The sequence below is a fragment of the Saccopteryx leptura genome, chromosome 7 (assembly GCF_036850995.1).
Source record: "Saccopteryx leptura isolate mSacLep1 chromosome 7, mSacLep1_pri_phased_curated, whole genome shotgun sequence".
NCBI lineage: Eukaryota > Metazoa > Chordata > Mammalia > Chiroptera > Emballonuridae > Saccopteryx > Saccopteryx leptura.
Genome location: NC_089509.1, coordinates 112,828,246 through 112,853,623, shown reverse-complemented (window position 1 = coordinate 112,853,623; position 25,378 = coordinate 112,828,246). Strand labels below are relative to the sequence as shown.

At 44.2% G+C, this 25,378-nt stretch overlaps 1 protein-coding gene across 3 annotated transcripts in view; it reads right to left on the bottom strand.

Annotated features, from left to right (window-relative positions):
- LOC136378398 (nuclear body protein SP140-like protein) overlaps positions 1 to 25,378 on the bottom strand; it is an 88,667-nt gene that overhangs the window by 53,853 nt on the left and 9,436 nt on the right. For all 3 annotated transcript variants that reach the window (XM_066345281.1, XM_066345285.1, XM_066345282.1), the window contains exons 4-10: positions 19,521 to 19,698; positions 17,307 to 17,475; positions 14,516 to 14,599; positions 12,172 to 12,321; positions 7,370 to 7,453; positions 3,053 to 3,136; positions 1,933 to 2,016 (exon numbers count right to left, since the gene is read on the bottom strand). In XM_066345281.1, the coding sequence (XP_066201378.1) occupies positions 1,933 to 2,016; positions 3,053 to 3,136; positions 7,370 to 7,453; positions 12,172 to 12,321; positions 14,516 to 14,599; positions 17,307 to 17,475; positions 19,521 to 19,698 (833 nt within the window). The remainder of the gene's footprint in view (positions 1 to 1,932; positions 2,017 to 3,052; positions 3,137 to 7,369; positions 7,454 to 12,171; positions 12,322 to 14,515; positions 14,600 to 17,306; positions 17,476 to 19,520; positions 19,699 to 25,378) is intronic.

Sequence of the window (25,378 nt, the reverse complement as noted above, 5' to 3'; positions counted from 1 at the left end):
AAGCTGGCCCGGGCGCTGGGGATGGCTCCTTGGCCTCTGCCCCAGGCGCTAGAGTGGCTCTGGTCACGGCAGAGCGACACCCCGGAGGGGCAGAGCATCGCCCCCTGGTGGGCAGAGCGTCGCCCCCTGGTGGGCGTGCTGGGTGGATCCTGGTCGGGTGCATGCGGGAGTCTGTCTGACTGTCTCTCCTCGTTTCTAGCTTCAGAAAAATACAAAAAAAAAAAAAAAAATCAAGATGGCTGTGCTTTTATGCAAAGTTTTGAAGTGATTGCAGGAGAGAAAGGTAGGAGACTGGAGTCGTGGGAAGGAAAAGTCTTATGACAACAAGCAGTTATTGATCAGGGAAGTAACCTAAGCTAACTCACAGTCCTCTAGGTGAGTTAGGAAAAAATGAAGGTGCTGCGAGCATGCCTGGAGGAAGATACGAGAATAGAGACTGCGGATGTAGTTCCGGAGAGAGGAGAGGTTCGACCAGAGTTTCTGAGTTGGGTGTGGAAGGAATGGACGAGCAGACAAGTCAAAGGTATAGCTGACTGAACTTGGGGACTGGTGGAGTGTGTAAGTTGAGGGAGAGGGGCTAGACATGGACAACTCCTGCGTTTCTGCGTGAAGAAGGGAACAACTGTGTCCCATCCTGAGATAGGGAACACCAGGAAAGGGGGCAGATCTGGTATCAAGATGGTGTGTGCCACTGTGAAAGTATTTTGTACTGACGGTTGGGGGGGTGGAATTCTGGACAAAGGTGTCTTTCACATCCCTGCAGAAACGTATTCTGGCACTTAGATGAATGAGTTTAGGAGACAAATCGAGGCCAGAGATAAGAATTTGGGGATTACCAGGTTGTGATGGGAGTAGACAAGAATGGCTGGGGGAGGCCCATGTCCCTGAGAATAACGGGCCACTTGGATAACTGGGCACACCGTAATCTGAACACTCACTAACATGCTTCACTTCTGGAGCCAGAAGTGGTTCCTGTGCTGTGACTCATTTCTCAGGCTCTACAATGTTGCAAACCATCCTCTCTGAGGCCTGTAAGCAGTGCTCCTCTCTACTGACTTTTCACTCATTCACCTTCATCTTGTCCTCTTTGTATAATCGTGTGCCTCCCCCAACTCTTTCCATTGCTGGGCACTTTTCTCTCCGTGTTTACCCCTTACTAGCTTATTCCCTGCTTTCTGTTCTGCACCTTGTCTGACTATTAAGCTAGCCTCCTTTCTTCTATGATCATTTTCCTATTTCTATCTGTTCTCTCTTGTTCTTAACATTCTGTCACCGACTTCTGAACCTAAAATTTAAATCAAAAAATCTAAATTTCAGTCTTCCTGTATATTTATATTTTGTTCATCTTACATATTTCTTCTTCCATGTCATCAAAGTTTTCTTTTTTGGCCATTGACAAATAAACAGGGATCCTTCCCCTGGCCATGTCCATTTTGAAAGTTCTTCACAAGTGGTTTCTATTTTGCAATTACACTCATCATGACCATGTTCCTGGCACAGCCTGGAGGAAGTAGCTTAAAACTACCTCCACTCCTGATAACACATCCACCCTGGCAATATTCGCATTCTGATTTTATTTAAGTAAAACTGGCAACATTCCAGTCTCTCTTCAGGTAGCGACTCCATCGTTCTCCCTGTCTTTGTCTGTGTCCTGTACCTGTGATACCCCAGCCTTCCTGATCTCATCTTGCCTATGCTGCTTGCAGCTTTCTGGGGAAGCGACCAGAAGCTGGGCATAGTCTATGGGTCTACACGAGTGTGGGTGGATGAATGGATGGATGAATGGAAGGATGGACAGATGGATGAATACATGAGTGGATCGGTAGATGGGTGAGTGGATGGAGGAATAGGAAAGGAGATGAAAAATTGGTCTTTATGTTGACAGGAAAGTAAAGCGTTAACTAAATAATAGGTCGTTTCAATCCTAATTACCTTCTCCATCATAAGGCAGTAACTGGGGAATTTCTTCTGAATCTCTCCTTTCATCCATTTGTAGGTCTGTGAGTTCCAAGGACACTGAAGAGAAAAACAGAACCACGCTGAACAACTGAGAGCAATTTAAACTCTACCTGGAGGTGTTCGTGTTCAGAGTGCCCCAGAGCTCTGATGTTCAGAGTGTAGGAGAACTGCTCCTTGGGAATCCAAACCAGCTTTGCTCTGTTCCATTGAGGCCCTTGTCAGGCCCTTCTCCCTTTCTGCTCCTCTCCCCTTCTCTTTTTCAGCCCTTTGACCCTATTTTTCTACACAACACTGCAGCTGTACCAGGAAGCCATCTGTATGTCTCTCTGACAATGACTTTCTGTCCCTGACCTCTACCATCTCCGCATCTCCTTTTTGTCCTCCATGGAGTTCTTTACTTTTTTGTTCCATTGTCTTTTTTTTTTTTTTCCTTTTGTGACAGAGACAGAGAGAAACAGAGAGAGGGACAGACAGGAAGGGAGAGAGATGAGAAGCATCAATTCTTTGTTGCGGCACCTTAGTTGTTCATTGATTGCTCTCTCATATGTGCCTTGATCAGGGGGCTACAGCAGAGTGAGTGACCCCTTGCTCAAGCCAGATGAGCCCACGCCAAGCTGGCGACCTCGGGGTTTCGAACCTGGGTCCTCTACATCCCAATCCTACACTCTATCCACTGCGCCACCACCTAGTCAGGCTCCATTGTCTTTCTATTTATTCTTTTAACTCATTTCCTCTTTGTCTTTGTCTTTATATAGCATTTCATTATTCCCAGCCTATCCTCAGAGAGTAAGTTTAAAACTGGTAGTTTTTAGGTTCCATATACATTTAGATAAAATTGGGCCCAATTAGGCAACTCCATTTGGTGCCTCCTGTCTACATTTTTATTAGTTTGTGACCTTAAACTCTCCTCCCAGGAGAACTTTCCCTGTGGTGCTTAGCCTTCCTTTCCTTCTCTGTCCACACATCTGGGGACAGCAGCCAGGGGGGAAGAGAGAAAGTGCCGAATCATGTTGGGAGGGAAAAAGGGAAGCTTCCCTCACATACAAACAGGCCAACAAATCTGGTGAGCTTCAGTCCTGTAAAGCATAATTACCTTCCTCAGTGATTGGTAGCAGTTTGGGAATCTCATCAGAATCCACGTCACGAGTCCCTTGGAGATCTTCGTGCTCATGGAAAACTGAAGAGAAACAGAGAAATGCCAGACCAGACATTGAGGCCAGGGAGCAGACCTCGGGGAGTGCACGCTGGAACAGGGAGATGCCCGACCAGACATTGAGGCCTGGGAGCAGACCTCAGGGAGCAGACCTCAGGGAGCGCACGCTGGAACAGGGAAATGCCTGACCGGACACTGTGGCCGGGAGCAGACCTCAGGGAGCGCACGCTGGCACAGGGAGATGCCCGACCAGACACTGTGACAGGGAGCAGACCTCAGGGAGCGCACGCTGGGACAGGGAGATGCCCGACCAGACACTGACCAGGGAGCAGACCTCAGGGAGCGCACGCTGGGACAGGGAGATGCCCGACCAGACACTGACCAGGGAGCAGACCTCAGGGAGCGCACGCTGGGACAGGGAGATGCCCGACCAGACACTGACCAGGGAGCAGACCTCAGGGAGCGCAGGGGAGCAGACCTCAGGGAGCGCACGCTGGAACAGGGAAATGCCCGACCAGACACTGACCAGGGAGCAGACCTCAGGGAGCGCACGCTGGAACAGAGGAAGCCTGACCAGACACTGTGGCCGGGAGCAGACCTCAGGGAGCAGACCTCAGGGAGCGCACGCTGGAACAGGGAAATACCAGACCAGACACTGTGACAGGGAGCAGACCTCAGGGAGCGCAGGGAGCAGACCTCAGGGAGTGCACGCTGGAACAGGGAGATGCCCGACCAGACACTGTGGCAGCGAGCAGACCTCAGGGAGCGCACACTGAGTTGTGATGGTCAAGTGAGCTTCCCCTGGGGGAACAGGTATACAGCTGTTCCAAGGACCTCACCACAGCCCCGCTCAATCTCTGTCCCTTTGTGTTTTCCCTCAGTCACCTCACTGGTCACCGTCCACACTGCTGCTGCGCCCTGAAGGACATTCGTCTCCTTGACTTTCCGGCTTCCCTCTCGGTCCTTCTCTTCTGCACGGCTCTGTGTCACTTCTCACTTGTGGCTCCTTTTCTTTCTTGCTCTCTCTAGATCTCCTGCGTCCCACAGGGCAAGGCCCAGCCTACCATCTCTTTCTGCTTTTCCCTGCTCTGAGCCAGTGAAATCTGTTTGTCGAATGAGAGTTTCCAAGCTCCGGGCCCTGTTCCTCTGCCCTGGTCCCTGCAGACCACATGGGCTGTCCTGACTGAGCTCAGCCAGGGGGACCCTCGTCGCCCCAACCCTTGGTCAGTCCCCCATGACCATAACCACACTGAGCCCTCGAGGATTCTGGCCCACCCACTTGCTTAACTAATTTGAGCTGGTAAAAGACCCTTCTATCCTTCAGGCAAAATGACTCTTTGTTTGCCAAAATTCATTGAAAAAAAAAATCACCTAACCTAATGCAAAACATTTGACAAAAATTATCATTTAAATTTGAGAGCAGTTGATCTGAATGGCCAAGTTGCTTTTGAGTGTTTTCCAAAGCTAGGCACAAAATAATAAACATTCTAAGCAAACAGAGTAATACTTACTTTTATTCTGTAAGGAAGAGGAAGGGTGAGTAGGTATAAATTCAAGTCTTGAGTATCAATAGACGTGAAAGGCATCCCCTTTCTTTACATGTTTGTACTAGATTATATGCATCTAGAAACATTTATGTGACTTATGAGCTTTTAGGACACACTGAATCTTTGGGCCGTGGAGTATGTTCACAACTGAATCCATCAGGAAGCAACAGTTCTGAATTCGGCCACCTGACTTCCCGCAGCCCCGGGCTGCCGATCTCCTGGCTCGTTTATCAGCGAGGGGCTCGGCTTCCTGGGACTTTCTCCATCACAGACTACAGAACAGGCCCTGCTGTCCTCTTCGGAAAGGAATGAAATCTCACTGACATCTCGCTTTATAACCCAGAAGGAATGACCACAAGAATATAAGGAGAAAACCAAGGAAGTCTGAGAACCTGGAATGGCCCATTCTGCACACCGACCTGACCAGAAGGTGAACTTGTTTACTTCAGAAGGGTCCCCTGTGGACTGAACGATTTGCTCATCCTGGGGAAAGTCTCCTCCTCTCACACCCGATTCTCTTCCTACAGCTTCCCCTCCCATTTCATTCTCTACGTTTTATCAATCTCTGCCTCCCTTTCTTGCTGCTGTGTCTGGGAGCTCCTCTTTCTCTTGGTGTGTTTCTCCTTTCTTCTCTGTTCCTACAACTTTGTCTTCTTTTCTTTTTTTCTTTTATTTTTGTGTGACAGAGAGAGGGACAGATAGGGACAGACAGACAGAAAGGGAGAGAGATGAGAAGCATCAACTCTTCACTGTGGCTCCCTTTGTCTCCATAGTTGTTCATTGATTGCTTTCCCATATGTGCCTTACCGGGGGGTTCCAGCAGAGTGAGTGACCCCTTGCTCAAGCCAGTGAACCTGGGCTCAAGCCAGAGATCCTGGGCTCAAGCCAGCAACCTTGGAGTCATGTGTATGATCCCACCCTCAAGCCAGCAAACCCGCGCTCAAGCTGGATGAGTCTGCACTCAAGTCGGCAACCTCAGGGTTTTGAACCTGAGTCCTTTGCATCCCAGTTTGATGCTCTGTTCACTGCGCCACCACCTGGTCAGGCTCCTGCTTTCTTTTGATACTGCTCTCTCTCTCGTACCCATTGCCTCTCCACTGTTCTTTCTAGCTTTCTCTTTTAAAAGGCACCTCTGAGATAGTCTGTTTTAAACAGGATTTAACCAGAGTGGAGAAGGTAACTGGAGGGTAGTGGACCATGAAGACTGTTCTTAAAACGCCTATAAGGCGGCTCAAAAATGAAAGAAAAAGGTAACAAGTAAATTCTCGGGAAAGACGGTTTACTCTATCTTAAACAGTGTAGGAGGCAGGTATGGAAGAGGGGTGAGGCTGGGGAATAGGCAGCTGGCTCATTGTGGATGACCCTGGATTTCACTGAGAAACATTTATTTAATCGTCATCTATTAATAAAGTAAGTAGAAAAATAATACAATCTAATTTTTACTTTCAAATGTCCCATCCGGTTGAAATGCAAATAACCCAGTTTATAGATAGGAGCAAGATTAGGAAAAGGGCATGGGCCGGAGGCTGTTGCCCTGACAACCATGACTAAGATCTGGGTTAGAGACCTGGGTTTGGGGGTGTGCCCAAGGATAGGTGAGAGATATTCTGAATGACAAATGATTGTGTTAAGTAGGACATGGGCGTGTGTTTGAGAGCAAGAGCAGTCATAGCCGACTCCTAGGTTTCCAACTCTGAAAGCCATGGGCCACTAGTGGTCCCTCATGGAGAGCAGAGTACCTAGCAGGGGTCAGACCCAGCGGGAACAATGAAGATGCTGCCCTCAGGACTGGAATCGCCTCGTTGAAGGATCTTGAAATACAGCAATTCAAGTGTATGGGATCTGATCACCTGGGTGGACTTTGGGTCTTGGCAACCATTGGAATACTCAGGGACAGCATGTTGCATTCTGAGTCTTCTGCAAGGCCATTTAGATACTTCAGGTTAGTTCCTTCTGAAACATCACTGCTAATGTTGGCAGCCCTTGTACTAAAAGTGCCTACGCCAGCTCTTACTTCCAACCCAGTGCATCCCAGTCTTGCCTCTCTCCCCATTACCTTCTTTCACTCCCGACCTATTTTTCATTTATTCTCCTTTCATTCTTTCTCCACGTTGTTGCCTTCGGACCTATCCCCTACATTCCTCATTTCTTAGTATTTCTTTTCCTCTCCATCTTTCCCCTTGCAGATGTTTTTTCTCTTAAATTTTATCTCTGGTCATTGAAAGATTCTTTTAGCTTACCTGTTCTATGATGTGTCTTTTACTTCCTCCCTTTCCATCTCTGTATCTCTGACCTGACCTTGACCTTCTGTCTGCCAAGACTATGTTAACTTTCGTCTCTCTGTGTAATTGAAGCCTCCGGGTTCTCCTCTCTTGCCATCTCCAAAACTCTTTCCTCTTCGACTTTGACAACAAAACCAGGGAACTCCAACTGGCCAGTTGCATAATGAGGGTTTCCCACATGAAACTGACATGTCACATTATTTCAAAGGCACTCTAAATTGTTCTGAGAAATTAACTGAAAATTATCCCCATTCCAACCCGGAATGGTAGGGTTGTATGTTCCCTCTACAAAAACTGGGCCCATTGATGTAATTTGTCATATGTTACCTCCTGTCCACCTTTCCCAATTTCTTTTATATATAGTTGCTTCCACGAGGTCAAGAGAACAAAGATTTAATATGGAATTGATAAAGTTAAATGGCAGTTACCTTGTTCATCATCTGGCAGTAAGCTGGGACTGTCTTCTAACGCGCTGACATTATTCATTTGGACAGGTGAGTGTTCACAGCACACTGAAGAGGGTGACAAGAAAATGACAGCATGCAGTGACCAGAGAAGAGACCTGTGTGCTCAAGCTGAACTCTAATGTTCAAGCACCAAAGATTCCACCAGTGGCCTGAAAAAGCCTTGTTCCCCTTTTTTCATTGAGAGGCACATTACTTAATTAAAAAGTTTTATAACCAACATCACAGTCATGATTCAGAAGATTTCAGGGGGTGGGGGAGGCAGAAGAGGGGATGGAGGGACAAAGGGTGATGGAAGGGGACTTGACTGTCGGTGGTGGACACACATACAGTATACAGAGGATGCATTATATGATAGAACTGTGCACCTGAAACCTATGTCACTTAATTAACCAATGTCACCCCAATCAATTTTAACTCTTAAAAATTAAAAAATAGCCTGACCAGGCGGTGGCTCAGTGGATAGAGCGTCAGACTGGGATGCAGAGGAACCAGGTTCGAGACCCCAAGGTCGCCAGCTTGAGCGTGGGCTCATCTGGTTTGAGCAAAAGCTCACCAGCTTGGACCCAAGGTCACTGGCTCGAGCAAGGGGCTACTCGGTCTGCTGTAGTCTCCGGTCAAGGCACATAGGAGAAAGCAATCAATGAACAACTAAGGTGTCACAACGCGCAACAAAAAACTAATGATTGATGCTTCTCATCTCTTCATTCCTGTCTGTCTGTCCCTGTCTATCCCTCTCTCTGGCTCTCTCTCTGTCTCTGTAAAAAAAATAAATAAATAAAAATAAATAAATAAATAAATAATAAGTAAATAAAATAATTGAGAAAAAAGGGACAATGTAGTAAAATCTTGGCTGTCTGGTATTGTCCGCCCTCTTGCAGGTGACTTCTAAACACTGGAAATTGCTAAGTGATAGGAGTGTCTGTTACTCATAGTGAGCTCCTTGGACCTCACCAGGTAATTTACGTTAATGAGAGACTCAGGATGGAACCAGCCGCACCGGAAAGGTTTTCTGTGTCCACTGGTCACACTAGAAAGATTAACAACCATGTGAATGGAGGTGGAGGGGGGAGGGCTGAAGATTCAATTCAGCCACAGTTCAATTAATCATACTTATATAATAAAGCCCTGATTTAAAAAAACTCTTGCACACCAAACTCGGGGTGAGCTTCCTGAACTGGTAATATGCATGGGATATTGTTGGCAATACTTTGTGTGCACGGTTACATATCACTGTCAGGAGGGCAATGCATCCTGGGAACAAGGGAAGCTTTGAGGTTGGAACGCTTTGGAAGCCTCTCAACTATGCCCTATGCATCTTTGGCTGATATTAATATATCTGTTTTCTGTAATAAATGTAACCTTGAGTAGTAAAAAACCAAAGATTTGGAATAGTTTCACCATGTCAGAAAGTTCCCTTGTGTGTACGTTTTGTTTTTGTTTTTTGTTTTAATTTAAGTGAGAGGAGGGGAGATAGATAGACTCCCACATGTACCCCAACCAGGATCCTCCCAGCGACCCCCATTTGGGGCCGATACTCTGCTCATCTGGGGCTAATGCTTGCAATCAAGCTATTTTTAGCTCCTGAGGCAAAGGTTCCACAGAGCCATCCTCAGTGCCCGGGGCCAGGAGGGGCAAGAGAGAGAAAGAGAGAAGCGGGAGAGGGAGGAGGCAGAAGCAGATGGTCACTTCTCCTGTGTGCCCTGACCAGGAATCAAACCCAGGACATCCATACTTTGGGTTGATGCTCTAGCACTGAGCCAACCGGCCAGGGCCATGTGTTTGTATTTTTTTTAAAGGTTTCATTTATTGGTTTTAGAAAGATGATAGAGATAAAGGCAGGCAGAGGAGCAGGAAGCATCAAGTCCTAGCGGCTGCTTCTTATATGTACCTTAACCGGGGAAGGGGATGGTTTTGAATAGACAACCTCAGCATTCTAGGTCAACGCTTTTTATCCACTGCACCACCACAGATCAGGCTTTTTCCTTGTGTTTTGTGTTTCAGTCAGTTTCCACTGTAAGCAACCACTGTTTTGATTTCTATCACCACTAATAACCTCTTCCTTTCTGCTACAAGTACTTGTCTGTACTGGGGCTCATACAAATAGGATCACACGTACTATAGGCATGTACTCTTGTAACTGGCTTCTGTTGTTCAACGTGACATTTTAGGGATTCACCCACATTATTACATATACCAGTAATTCATTCCTTTTTATTGGTGATTGGTCTTCTACTCTCTATCATAGTTTGTGTATTTACTCTCCTATTGATGAACATTTTGTTTGGTTCCAGATTTAAGCTATTAGGAAGAAAGCTACTATCAACATCCTTGTACACACAATTTCATTTCTCACTCTTAGGAGTGGACTCGCTCAGTCATAGATTAGACTAAGTTTATAAGACATTGCTAAACAGTTTTCCAAAGTAGTTGTATCACTTTATATTCCTACCAGCAAAATATACACAAAGTTCTCATTGCTCCATATTCTCACCAACGTATGGCATTTCCAGTCTTATTAATTTTAGCAATTCCAGTGGGTGAGTGGTAGTCTGTTGTGGTTTTAAATTTGCATTTTCTTAATGATTAATGACATTGCATACCTTATGTTCTTGTTAGCCATTTCATATCTTCTGCATGAAGTGTCTGTTCAAGTCTTTTGTCTATTTCTTTTTTTTTTTTTTTAAGTGAGAGAGAGAGAGGAACAGACAGGCAGGAAAAGACAGAGACGAAAAGCATCAATTCTTCATTGCAGCACCTAAGTTGTTCATTAATTGCTTTCTCATATGTGCCTTGACTGAGGGGGCTCCAGATGAACCAGTGACCCTTGAGCTTCAAGCCAGCGGCCTTTGGGCTCAAGCCAGTGACCATGGGATCATGACTATGATCTCACGGTCAAGCCAGCGACCCCATGCTCAAACCGGACGAGCGTGCACGCAAGCCAGTAACCTCAGAGTTTCGAACCTGGGTCCTCTGCATCCCAGGCCCATGCTCTATCCACTGCGCCACCACCGGGTCAGACCCCTTTGTCTATTTTTTGAATTAGTGGCATGTCTTTTTCTTATTTGCTCATAGGAGTCCTTTATAATTCTGGGGAGAACCTTTTGTCAGAGATGCGTATTATACGTAATTTCTCCCAGTCTCTCAACATGCCTTTCTCTTTCTTAATAGTGCCTTTGGATAGAAGAAGGCTCTAGCACTGAGCCTTCAGTTTTGAGTAACTCCAATTTGCCAAGTTTCTATTTTATGACCCATGTTTTTTGTGTCCTGTATAATAAATTTTTGCCTACCTTGGTTGCAAAGATACTCCTTGTGTTTTCTTCTGGAAGCTTCATAGTTTGACTTTGACTTTTATTTACTTATTTGTTTGTTTGTTTATTTTTAAGAGAGAGAAAGGGACAGAGAGAGAGACTAGCCTTGACTATTAGATGATTTATTTTTTTTGTGAATGGTATAAAGTAGGAACGAAGGTTTATTTTTCCAGGTTTGCTCTGCCTTTTCTTGTAACAGGGAATCAATATGCTATATTCCTGATATTAGTCACACTGGCACAGACTAGAATGAAAATTAAAATATACTAATAAAACAAGCTTATAAAATAATTTCAGTAAAGCCACCCATGCTAATCTTAGTAACTATTAAACCCAGCTTGCTACCTTACTGTAACTATGATATAATATTACCAATCTAGTAATAAAACTTATGTGCTCTGTAACAAATCAAAAATGTATAATCAGCCCTATGCTTTTGTCTCTGGCTGAGTTCTCACTGCAGTTCAACAGCCTGTTCCCCTCCCGGAATAAGGGACACTAACGCTGACAGTGAATCACAGAATATGGCTGACACATGTCAAGAGTTAACAATCAGAGCGAGAAGAATGAACCCTCAGACCTCCCTCCCCTCTAGGCAGTCTGACCATAGAAACGTAAAAACACCAGAAAGATCATGACACTAGTTGATAAATTACTTGGTAACTTCAGTTCCTCTTACAAGGCCAAGAGGACCGTGGAAGTCCAGCCAGCCATGAACATAAGAAAAAGCCCCTTTCTCGAGAGAAACCACATCTGCCCTCCGCCTTGGAGTTCTCCCCTTGCAAATTCCATGAGCCCCTATATAATCTGGTCAAGGTACCTGCACTGTTCATTTGCGTTTTTAAGGACAGGAGTGCCCCCATTGGGTGGCTGGCACTTAAATGAACCTCTTTCCCTTTCACCAGCACCTGTGTCACAAATATTGGCTTTTCGGGTTGCAGCAACCAGCCAAGCCTGCCTTCGGTAACCTCCTCAGTCTTTCTACAGCTCAGTCTTCTTCTCTCTGTTCCTCACAGTTCTACTTCTGGTCAGGCCCCTGTGGCTGCCTCTGCCTGAGGAACTCTCTGGGCATCCTTGGTTCTGAGGACTTCGCTCTCCGTGGCCTCTCCTGTCTCTTTGTATTTTTGCCTCTGTTTTCCCCAGGGGGGGGCTTCCAACTCCTTCCCCTCTGTTTCTCGTTTTTCCCTCCCAGCTCTCTCTATGCTGAGTGCCCTACCCTCTCTGTCTCTCTGTGGTTTTCCTCCTCTGTCCTCGGCCATATAAACCAGGGACCCTTTGTGGTATAAATACGTGCCTCCCTACCTCAGACTCTGGTCCACTTCCTCTGCCCTGTTCTAGGCTTCTTGGGACCTCCTTTCTGACTTATGACCACAGGACACAGCCCTGACCCTCTCCCCGTGGGTGCCAGAGTCACTCAGAGTCATCCAGGTGAATACTGGACTGAATGAACCTTACCTGTTTGTTGAGATTCTTCAGCAGATTTGTCTGTCGTTTCCTGGGTTTGCATTGAACTGTTTGGGTCGCAAGATGAATCTTCTTTCCTTGTGCTCACGTGCTGTTCATCACCAAGATAGCCTGGGATTCCAGCTTCAGGGAGGCTGCCACCTGGGTCGCATTGGGAATGTTGATGAATTTCTCTTTCCTTCATGACCAACCTCTGTAGTCTTTACTAATAGCTACTACTAATCTCTCTACTATCCCATTCTCATTTCCCCGCCCTCCTACTAGATATATCTCTAAACATATTCTTTGTATACTTTGTACTTTTTAATGTACAGTCTATACCTTTTGCGATTAGTCTTCATTCGAAAGAATACGTATGACTATTAAAATAGATCTAAATTTTATGCAAATGTATTGATAGGGTTAAAAATTTACTGCTCACAAAAATTAGGGGATATTTTCAAAGTGAATATGAAACTATAAAATATCTCCTAACTATAATACCTGATGTGTATGTACATCCAAATTAAAGGATACATATTAACGACATTTTACAAGGTTGATTATATTATTATGGGTTTTCTTAGACTGGCTATATCCAAGGGGGAAAAAAACCAACATTGAACAAAATAAATTTATTGTAGACCATTTAGCCTAAGGATGACCTTTTCTTAGGCCTGAAAACTGCTTCACTCATTGCTACTCGAGTCTGAAAAATCAGTTTTTCTTCGGTGGGTGCCTTAGGGGAAAATTTTTTCAAAAGATGGCGAGCACTGACTAAATGTCTAGTTCTTGTAGTCAGATATACATTATAGTAACATTAACAGTAGTAAACATATAGCAGTTACCTTGGACCTTGAATTATTAAGTGCTTTGTATAAATTAAGTCATTTAATTCTCACCACATTATTTTAGAAATAGATATACACACAGATTTACAGATGAGGATATTTGAACCCAGAAGTTAAGTACCTTGCCCAAGTAAGCAAATGGTAGACCCAAGATTTCAAGCCTAGCAGTGGGAGCTCAGAGTCTTTGCCCTCAGCCAGTGAGAAAGAAAGAGGTCTGAGTCCCAGACAGGCCGAGTCCTAGTTGTGTGACCTGCACATGTCACCAGCTATCCTTCCTCCCACCTGAAGTTCTTCTCCTGAAAAATGGGAATAACAAATCCCTTTGGACAGATTGCGAGGAGGATTAAGTACAATGCTGCTTGTAAAAGGACACCAAGGGTATAGCAACTTTGCGAGAGATCACAGTTTTCAGTATCCATGTCTTCTGTGTTATAAATTGGTAATAATATACATGAAAGGAGGATTGAATAGTCAGAATTGGTGGTTACTGGTTACAACTGCACATAGCTCGTACGTGAGCATTGAAAGAGTTGGTCCACATGAAGTGCTGGCCTTCTGCCTCGTGGTCCACAAAAGCTAGGTGTTGTTACTATTGTCATCGTTTGAGTTACTACCGCCCTTTATTTTCTTCTTCCCTTTTTACCCCCCTTCTTTTTCCTCTCTTTTTTTCTACGCAGCTCCACTCCTTCCACACAGAGTTACTACTCACTTTCTTCCTCCCTTTTCTTATGAGTAATATTTACAGCAGCTCATTCTTTTGATGTACCAAAGGCTTCCTGTTTGGACTTGTTACAAAGAACCAACCCCTTCCTCCTTCCTAGATCGACTGAGTCTCTCACTCACAAATATTGTGCTCAGTTCTTCTCTTAATTCTGCCTAATGGTTGCAGTAAGATCTTCGCTCTTCCGGCCCTGGCCAGTTGGCTCAGTGGTAGAGCATCAGCCTGGCGTGCAGGAGTCCTGGGTTCGATTCCCGGCCAGGGCACACAGGAGAAGCACCCATCTGCTTCTCCACCCCTCCCCCTCTCCTCCCTCCTTCCTCTCTGTCTCTCTCTTTCCCTCCCACAGCCGAGGCTCCATTGGAGCAAAGTTGGCCCCGGGCGCTGGGGATGGCTCTATGGCCTCTGCCTCAGGTGCTAGAATGACTCTGGTTGCAGCGGAGCAACACCCCAGATGGGCAGAGCATCGCCCCCTGGTGGGCATGCCGGGTGGATCCCGGTCGGGTGCATGCGGGAGTCTGTCTGACTGCCTCCCCATTTCCAACTTCAGAAAAATACAAAAAAAAAAAAAAAAAAGATCTTCACTCTTGGGTGTATGTTCCAACTTCTCAGTTGTTACATGTGTCTGAAGATATTCCTGGATTCCACAACGGGCCGGTTAATTGGGAGCCCATACAACACACCACCGCTCCGGCTTCCCGTCTCCTTCTGCTCCCTTCCCCGGGCTGTATTCTGCACTCAGGTGCTCAGTCCCCTGATCTGTGGTCTCCTGTCAAGTCATAATTACCTTGCTCATGGTGTTTTTGGAAGTTGAGTATCTCCTTTGTCTCCTCATCATCAGTAACTGGGCAATGGAAGTTCTCGTGAATCGCTGAAAACAGGAAGGAAAAGGCAATTAGAGGTCGCAGGCTGTGACCAGGGGCTGCATCACAGAATTACACACACAGGTACATTCTGGACTCCACTAACTAGAGGGAACCTTCAAGTCCTCAGGGAATCCTAGGCTTCTGTGGGTTTCACATGACCTGTGACTTGACATTGTTCCTAGAATCCTACAGCTGTTCCACACAGAGATGCACCGTTCAATTTCAACATGATGGACAGTGGACAAGTTGTGTCTCATGTGTAAACCTCTTCAAATGGTCAGAGAAAAGTGAAAGCTAATTTAGAATAAGTAATACATATGAAATGTGTTTTGTAAATTCTCCATGCAAGGGAAATAAGAGAAAAAGCACAGAGATTTCTTCAGGAGAAAGGTAATGTTTATAGAGAAACAAACCTACATTACATTAAAAAAAGAAAGTCCCAACGTATCTCTCTCTCTCTCTCTCTCTCTCTCTCTCTCTCTTTTAGCACCTGAGGATTATGTGCTCAGACCAGGCAGGCCTCGGGGCCACACTCAACCAACTGAGCCATTGGTTGCAGGAGGGGTAGAGGGAGAGGAGAGGGAGAGGGAGGGGGAGAGAAGAAGATGGGCACTTCTCCTGTGTGCTCTGACCAGGAATCAAACCCTGGACATCCACATGCCGGGCCGACACTTTATCAGCCGAGCCACCAGCCAGGGCCCCCAACATCTTTCCTTAAGAATTTAGAAGGAAGGAAAAAAGGAAGAAAGGAATGAAAGGAGGGAAGGAGGGGAGGAGGGAGGGAGGCAGGGAGGGAGGAGACCTTGGGTCAGGGAAGATGATCTGTTTACAAAGAGATACAAAACTAAAAAGAAACTAGCACTTCCCCAGGGCGGAATGGGTGGAAACAAAGGAAAGACACTTTTTCTACCGCACAAACAAAAATGAATACTTTCTGAGAGGGGCAAACAGGAAACGAATATATCACAGCTGTACCAGTGACCCCGCAAGTGGTAACAGGTTCAGGAAACCAGAGTTCACCACTTCAGAGCTGCATGTCCGGGTGACTCAGAAAACATAAAAACACAAGACTCCCAAGACATGAGAAAAACAGCCAAGAAATACAGAAAGGTGCTGGCCTAGAAGGATAGAGGGCTGGAGCAGACATTCTGGGTACAAATCCCACAGAGGGGTCAGGGCGCTAGTGAGGCGGGGACGGTGGAAAGGACCCACTGGGATGCATCTGCCGTATCGAGCACATGCTGACCTCACGTCCTGGCAGAGTCTGAAGGAGGGCACGCTGTGTGCACGCTGTGTGAGTCAGTGGTCTAGAAAACAGGAGGGGAACCCAAGCACAAGCCTATAAAAAAAGGAGCTGAGAGGTTCTTCTCCACACCTGCATGTCACCCTTCGAAAAGCTTGGTTTTTGGGCCAGTGACCCGCAGCTCCCATGGACAACAGGGTCTGGGAGGTACCAGCAGCAACCTTCCCCTGGGGGCAGGGGGACAGCTGCATCGGGCAGAGAGCAGCAGTGATCCTAAGGGGTAGAACATCCTGCCAGGAGGCCCCAGAAACTTAGACGTGTGCTGTGGGGGCCGGGGCTGGGGGAGGGGTGCTCCACTGTCCATGGAGAGAATTAGAGCCCTAAGCTGTGTAGACAGTCAACGGCCACTCATTTGTACCTATCCCCTAGGGACATCCTTGACATTTGTGACAAAAGTATTTGATTTCTTTGTTCCTTTCTCTGACTTAAATATATCACAGTATGGAAATGAGATGGCTCTTATTATAATCACGATCATGGTTTTCACAAATCAACATGTCCCATTCTTTATACTGACTTCTTTTGCTTTTCCTCTGTTTAAAAAAAAATCTTTATTACTTCTTTATGTCCCAAATAATAAACTCTAAATTCCTTGGCACAGAGTGTTGGACCTCAAAAGTTCCTTCCAGCCTGACCCTGTGGCGGCGCAGTAGATAAAGAATGGACTTGGAATGCAGAGGTCGCCGGTTCGAAACCCTGGGTTTGCCTGGTTAAGGGCACACACAAGAAGGAAGCAATTACAAGTTGATGCTTCCTGCTCTGCCTCCCTCTCTCCCTCTCAAATCAATAAATAAAATGAAAAAAAAAAAAAAAAGAAAAGAGTTCCTTCCAATGTCTCTCTTTCCAGCAGCTTCCTAGCACTCTCTGACACTCGACTTCTTCAGCCACACACTCCTCCTGAGTTTCTTCTGCATCCGCAGCTCTCACATGCTGCCCCGCCCTACGGTGTGGGTGTGTGCTGACCGTCTCTTGTGACTTCTCCACTCTTTGTTTGGAGAAGCACAGACCACACTTAGTAACCAATTTTCTAATACAAAGGAAATCTTTTCATTTTTGAAGATTTCTGCAAATATCAGACAGGGTTTTCGTCTGTCATACAAAAGAGCATAACTTATGTCTTCCTCCCAAAAGAGTCAAGACTCAACTACTATGGTTCGTAGCACCAAATTCAGGTCCTGGCCGAGCAATCACTTGTGAGGTTGCTTGGTGAACCTCTGACACCCCCTCTTGTGTCAGCTCCATAAGGACACGGGTGGTGTGTGTGTTTCTTTCACACTGTATTTATCTCATGCCTGCTTCGTAGAAGTCACTCAAAATAACTGTCAAATAATAGTGAATAAATGAATAACTCAGTGAAAGGAATTATTTCTTTAATTCAATCACCAAATGCCCTTGAAAGCTATAGTTACCATTTTGGAAGCTTCTGCAAACCTCAAGTAGATCCGGATAGGCCCTCAGGTTGACCTTGCTGAACAACGTATTCAGGACGGTCGTGTCAAATGTCTTCTCCAGTTCACTGAGAACATTATAGGCCACTGTCTCCATGGGGACCAGATTTCTACAAGCTTCTTGAAAATGCTTAAAAATATTAAATGGACAATTTAGTAGATGTGCATTTACGAGTTACAGAATATTCAGATGGTAAATAAACCATGTGTTCTTCTATAAAATCTTAGAACGTTACATGTATTCAGATGACTCCTGAAATATTCTCTACCAGAAGAGTAGACTGATTTTGTGAATCGGACTCTCTGACATTGGTGTACACTTGAAAGAGCTGCTCTAAAGAATAAAACTGGGTTCAAAAAATCTTTTTAATGAATAAAGTGGGTTCAAGTTGAATACTGTGTGGGGACTTGAAGAGTTTGGCCAGGATGCTTCAGGAGTGGCCTGACTGGTCATGAGAGACCATTTTGGTGACTAGACAATAGTCCACTGCCCTCCACCCAGGCCTGGCCTGGCCAGGGATCTGCAGGAAACCAGACAATCACAACCAGTGGTGGGATTCAGATAATTTAACAACCAGCTTCTCTGCCGTAATGACTGTTTTAAGTATAAAAAAAGATATACTGAAAGGTAGTTTATTATTTCATGCATTTAATATTTAAATAAGAACAATAAAAGAGGTACACAAAAATAGATTATGTGCCTGACCAGGTGGTGGCGCAGTGGATAGAGCGTTGTACTGGGATGCCGAGAACCCAGGTTTGAAACCCCGAGGTCACCAGCTTAAGCGCGGACTCATCTAGTTTGAGCAAAGCTCACCAGCTTGGACCCAAGGTCGCTGGCTCGAGCAAGGGGTTACTTGGTCTGCTGAATGCCCATAGTCAAGGCACATATGAGAAAGCAATCAATGAAAAACTGAGGTGTCGCAATGCGCAACGAAAAACTAATGATGATGCTTCTCATCTCTCCGTTCCTGTCTGTCTGTCCCTGTCTATCCCTCTCTCTGACTCTCTCTCTGTCTCTGTAAAAAATTAAAAAAAATTAAAAAAAACTAGATTATGTTATAAGTTTTAAAATAGTAATGAAAAAATATTAAATAACACCTGAGAAAAAAACAATAAAAACGGTTATTTAAGATATTTCCAGTGACAGCTTGTCACCCCCTAGTTGTTTGGCACTTTTTCTCTTTACTTTATATGTTTATTTACTGAAGTAACAAACGTGAGGAGATTAAAATGTAGTATTTCATCACAGGTATAATGAGTTCTATGAAATGAATAAATAAATATTACAAGCATAGTTCTGTCAAATTTTTTTTCACCCATGGACAGAATGAACATTACTACGGGTGCTGAGAATATGCTGTTGCACAGATAAACATTACAAAAGGGTAAAGCAGGGGTCCTCAAACTACGGCCCGGCCCGGGGGCTGCATGCGGCCCCCTGAGGCCATTTATCCAGCCCCCACCGCACTTCCAGAAGGGGCACCTCTTTCATTGGTGGTCAGTGAGAGGAGCACATTGACCATCTCATTAGCCAAAAGCAGGCCCATAGTTCCCATTGAAATATTGGTCAGTTTATTGATTTAAATTTACTTGTTATTTAAAATATTATATTTGTTCCCATTTTGTTTTTTTACTTTAAAATAAGGTATGTGCAGTGTGCATAGGGATTTGTTCATAGTTTTTTTTATAGTCCGGCCCTCCAACGGTCTGAGGGACAGTGAACTGGCCCCCTGTGTAAAAAGTTTGGGGACCCCTGAGGTAAGGAATGGCAATTTGTGATTTCCACACTGGGCGGCTGCCCAGGCGCCCGCCTTAGAGAGAACCCTGATGACAAGTGCCATTTTAACCACCGCTTCACCGAACTCAACAAAAAGTGAGGTGTCGGTTTTGCTGAAATGGTGCAAACCAGCTGAATCCCACCACTGCCTAAGATGCTCTGCACCGACGGAGCACCCCGTTTCCAATCCTGCCACATCGCGCCTCCACGCCCCTCCACCAATATTTACTGCAGAAAAAGGATGCTTTCTGTGACGCTGCTTCTCCCGTCACCTCCTGAAGTATAGGACGGTGACGGTCCACAGTTCCAGATGGCCCTCAGCCCGTCCACTGCATCCTGAAGTTCACAATAATACAGTGAGGGGCTGTTCATCAGGAGGACTGATAAACACTTACTTCATACATCTCCTCAGGGATGAAGTCACGGTCTCGGAGACCCATCAGAAAAGGAAATGGCTTCGTTATTGCACTGGCAATCTCCACCTTGTTTTCCTTGAAGAGTCTGAAAATGAAGTCATAGAAAAACTGCTCCTCTGGACTCTGGTTCTCTGGGTTCTGGTCCCTAATGAATATCCTGAGAAAAAAAGGCACAAATGTAAAAATAGACATTGAGTTTCTAAGAAGCTTGTGGTGGCTGGAAGATTTTAGACATAAAAGATAGTCAATGGAGAGCCAACACAGGTAAAATAGGTGCTTGTGGGGAGAACCAGAATAAGTGAAACTTACTTATTTAAAGAATAATTGTCCCTGGCCAGTTGGCTCAGTGGTAGAGCATCAGCCTGGAGTCTGGAAGACCAGGGTTCAATTCCTGGTCAGGGCACACTGGAAAAGCACCATCTGCTTCTCTACCCCTCTGCCTCTCAATTCTCCCTTCTTTCTCTATCTCTCTTTTTGCCTCCCACAGCCATAGCTCAGTTGGAGCAAGTTGGCCCTGGGTGCTGAGGATGGCTCCATGGCTTCGCCTCAGGTGTTACAATAGCTCAGTTGCCAAACAATGGAGCAACAGCCCCAGATGGTCAGAGCATCACCCAGTAAGGGGTTTGCTGGGTGGATCCTGGTCAGAGCGCATGCAGGAGTCTGTCTCTCTGCCTCCCTGCTTCTGATTTCAGGGAAAAAAAAGAATAATGTGTCATAGAAGAAAACACAGAACTTAAGAAAGACTTGTACACAAAGAGTTCACCCTGTTCTAATCAAATCTATTGTAAAAAGACTGTCACCAGAACCCTCTAGGAAAAACACTGAATTTTTAAATGTTAAAAGTTTCCCTGGAATTGATACATTGTGATGGTTAATTTTATGTGTCAACTAGGATGGTGCTTTGGGATAAGATTAACATTCAAACTGGTAAACACTGAGGAAGAAGTTTGTCCTCCATCATGTGGGTGGGCTCATCCAATCACTTAAAAGCATGAATAGAACCAAAAGACCAGCTTCCCCGAATCAGAAGAAATTCTCCAGCGAACGACTTTCGGACGGGAAATGCACCATCGGCTACGTGGTCTCCAGCCCACTGAGACACGCTGCAGGTTTTGGATTTGCCAACCTCCATTTCATGTGAGTCCACCTCTTTGAAATACTTATTTCAAAAATATTTCTTTCTCCCTCTCTTTCATGTTCTGTTTCTTTGTGAAATTGTGACTAATACAGATATAAAACAAGAAAGGTTGCAAGAACTAAAAAATAAAAAGCCATGGGCAAATATAAAATAGAAGGGGGGTTCTGTGGAAAACCTCACAGAGGGATCTGAGCGCAGACTCCTAGCTGGGCAGGTCATGGTGGGGGTCACGCTCGAGACATACAACTTCTTCACTAAAATTGTTTATCTCTGCCTTAAGCAAGCCCAGTCCCTTGTTTCTGTGTATCCAGGGCAGGCATGGCCAACATCTGGCACATACTGATTGCTTTCTCGTCCGGTTTGAATGTGGGATCACAGGAGAAAGCAACCAATTAACAACTAAGGTGCCACAATGAAGAATTGATGCTTCTCATCTCTCTCTCTTCCTATCTGTCTGTCCCCTCTCTCTCTCTCTCTCTCACTAAATAAAAAAAAATAAAATGAAATAAATTTTTAAAAAAGTTCAAATTTTTAATTCCTATATGGTAAATATCAATAGATATAACCCACATGAACAAAAGCTGGCTCTTAATGAGTTAATGCAGCCCGCAATTAAATTTTTAATATTCTCCGCACGACGCACTGTGGAAATGAAATAAGTGGTACTTTTAAATCGTTATACATAAACTACGATATCTAACCATTGTACACAATGAAAGTTAAAATCTCAGCTACTCAGAAGCGGAAGCATCTTTGATGATTGGAAAGCGAGATATTTAAGAAGATAGTGATACGTAGAAAAGAATTCCACCTGTGATTAATCTAGGGTTAACTTCCAATAATTGGCCGAATGGATTCATGATACTTATTTTTAAAAAAAATTTCATTATAAAGATTTACAACGTTTGTACTCATCTGTGCAATTTTTATGAGCAACTGAATAATGGAAAATATGGAAATTTAAAAAAACTTGCTAAGGAATATTTAGTAATCTTCAGCTCAACTTATATTTGTGAACAAACTTTTTCTTTAATGAATCTAAATAAAAATACAACAAGATCAAGAATGAATGATTTACATTTGGAGGCTGTGTTAAGAATAGCTACTACAAGTATAGAGCCAGATATTTAAAAAAATAATAGGCGATGCAAAGCGCCTCAACACATCACCTTAGTTTTTTGGTTAATTTGTTGTACTAAATTACTTACATTTATTCATAAACAAATTACATAATAAAATTTTGTTTACTTAAACAAATCGTTTTTTTTGTTTGTTTGTTTGTTTTCATTTTTCTGAAGCTGGAAACAGGGAGAGACAGTCAGACAGACTCCCGCATGCGCCCGACCGGCACGCCCACCAGGGGCGAAGCTCTGCCCTCCAGGGGGCGATGCTCTGCCCATCCTGGGCGTTGCCATGTTGCAACCAGAGCCACTCTAGCGCCTGAGGCAGAGGCCACAGAGCCATCCCCAGCGCCCGGGCCATCTTTGCTCCAATGGAGCCTTGGCTGCGGGAGGGGAAGAGAGAGACAGAGAGGAAAGCGTGGCGGAGGGGTGGAGAAGCAAATGGGCGCTTCTCCTGTGTGCCCTGGCCAGGAATCGAACCCGGGTCCTCCGCACGCTATGCTGATGCTCTACCGCTGAGCCAACCGGCCAGGGCTACGAATCGTTTTTGTATTTAACATTTTTTAATTTTAATATTTCCTCCAGCCCGTGAAAAAAGTTTTCTTTCTAATCTGGCCCTAGGGGCAAAAACTGTTGGCCACGCCTGATCTAGAGTAACACACCTTTGACGAGCCGGAATACTCCTTCCTCCAGACCCTTCAGAGGCATTACTACCCTCAAGAGACCCAACGATCCTACCACCTGAATGCCATCCTTATTCACTGTAAACGTTAAATGTTAACTAACTTGTATCCACCAATGTGAAAGAAGTATATGTCCCCAGTTTTACTTTTTATCCAATCATAGGGATTTTCTCACCTGGCTTTTCCTGCCTCCTGAATCTATCACCAATGGACGTCATGTCATCTCCCCTTTGATTACAAATGTACAAAAATAAAACTGCAAAACTGCCATTCTTTGGAGCAGTTTCTCAATTCATCGAGAGCTTATTTCTGGGCATGTTCTCACTTTGGCTCAAATAAACTCAAACAGGTGCTTATAAAATTTTTGTATAGGCTTGGATGTTCTAACGCTGACAGTCCTCTGGGATTGTGCAAGACCCTTTCAGGTGTCAGCAAAGTAAAATCTGTTTCATAGCAGTGCTAAGATCTATTACTGCTCGAAAAATAGACACTCAGACCAATGGAACAGATTAGAAAACCCAGAAATAAAACCACATATATATAGTCAAATAATTTTTGATAAAGGGGCCAACAACACACAATGGAAAAAAGAAAGCCTCTTCAATAAATGGTGCTGGGAAAACTGGAAAGCCACATGCAAAGGAATGAAACTGGACTACAGTTTGTCCCCCTGTACTAAAATTAACTCAAAATGGATCAAAGATCTAAATATAAGACCTGAAACAATTAAGTACATAGAAGAAGACATAGGTACTCAACTCATGGACCTTGGTTTTAAAGAGCATTTTATGAATTGGACTCCACAGGCAAGAGAAGTGAAGGCAAAAATTAATGAATGGGACTACATCAGACTAAGAAGTTTTTGCTCAGCAAGAGAAACTGATAACAAAATAAAGAGAAAGCCAACAAATTGGTAAATGATATTTTCAAACAACAGCTCAGATAAGGGCCTAATATCTCAAATATACAAAGAACTCATAAAACTCAACAACAAACAAACAAACAATCCAATAAAAAAATGTGAAGAGGACATGAACAGACACTTCTCCCAGGAAGAAATACAAATGGCCAACAGATACATGAAAAGATGCTCATCTTCTTTAGTTATTAGAGAAATGCAAATCAAAACTGCAATGAGATACCACCTCACACCTGTTAGATTAGCTATTATTAACAAGACAGGTAATAGCAAATGTTGGAGAGGCTGTGGAGAAAAAGGAACCCTCATCCACTGTTGGTGGGAATGTAAAGTAGTACAACCATTATGGAAGAAAGAATGGTGGTTCCTCAAAAAACTGAAAATAGAACTACCTTATGACCCAGCAATCCCTCTACTGGATATATACTCCAAAAACTCAGAAACATTGATACGTAAAGACACATGCAGCCCCATGTTCACTGCAGCATTGTTCACACTGGCCAGGACATGGAAACAACCAAAAAGCCCGTCAATAGATGACTGGATAAAGAAGATGTGGCAGATATACACTATGGGATACTACTCAGCCATAAGAAATGATGACATCGGATCATTTACAGCAAAATGGTGGGATCTTGATAACATGATACAAAGTGAAATAAGTAAATCAGAAAAAAACAGGAACTGCATTATTCCATACGTAGGTGGGACATAAAAGTGAAACTAAGAGACATTGATAAGAGTGTGGTGGTTACGGGGGGAGGGGGGAGAGGGAGAGGGAAAGGGGGAGGGGGAGGGGCACAAAGAAAACTAGAAAGAAGGTGACAGAGGACAATCTGACTTTGGGTGATGGGTATGCAACATAATTGAATGACAAGATAACCTGGACTTGTTATCTTTGAATATATGTATCCTGATTTATTGATGTCACCCCATTAAAAAAATAAAACTATTTAAAAAAAAAAAAAAAAGATCTATTACTGCTCCCAAAAATTAAGGGTATTTCAAAATGAATATGAAGTAATAAAATATCCCGATTTTTGTGAGCAGTGTATTTGCTCTTCTTGTCTCTCATCCTCTGACAAACGTATGGTCGGATTTTCCAGAGAATACAGGGTCTATGCGGTATCACAACAGACTGAATGCAGAAACAGACAGCAAAATCTACCTGTCTTCTATTGACCCAGCTATTAAAGAGATTTGCAAAAGTGTGAAGCATTACTAACTCCTTAATAAAAACTTATTTTATTTTGAAAAACATAGTTATTTTTCATAAACTATGTCATTTATGTTAGCAGGTAAGGAGGTCATCATTCTTTTATAGATGAATAAAGAAATATGTTTACATGTTCCAAGTTCTTGCCTGGCCAGGCAGTGGTGCAGTGAATAAACTGTCAGTCTGGGATGCTGAGGACCCAGGTCAAAACCCCAAGATTGCCAGCTTGAGCACAGGCTCATCAGCTTGAGCATGGGCTCATCCGGCTTCAGCATGGGATCATAGACATGACCCCATGGTCGCTGGCTTGAGCCCAAGGGTTGCTGGTTTGAGCAAGGGGTTACTGGCTTGGCTGGAGCCGTCCGGTCGAGGCATGTATTGATTGCTTTCTCCTCCGGCTTGAGTGTGGGATCATATGAGAAAGCAATCAATGAACAACTAAGGTGCCACAATGAAGAATTGATGCTTCTCATCTCTCTCCCTTCCTGTCTGTCTGTCTCTCTCTCTCTTTCTCTCTCTCACTAAAAAAGAAAAAAAAAGTTCAAATTTTTAATTCCTATGTGGTAAATATCAATAGATATAACCCACATGAACAAAAGCTGGCTCTTTGGAACTTTCAGGGATATGGAGTATATACAGGAATCCTGAATCCAAAAAATTTGAGAAGCACTGCTATAAAAAGAGAATATAACAGTAAAGTTATTAATAACCATTTAAATGTAAAACATCTGGGTTATAGTAAAAGTTTTAAACTGAGTAG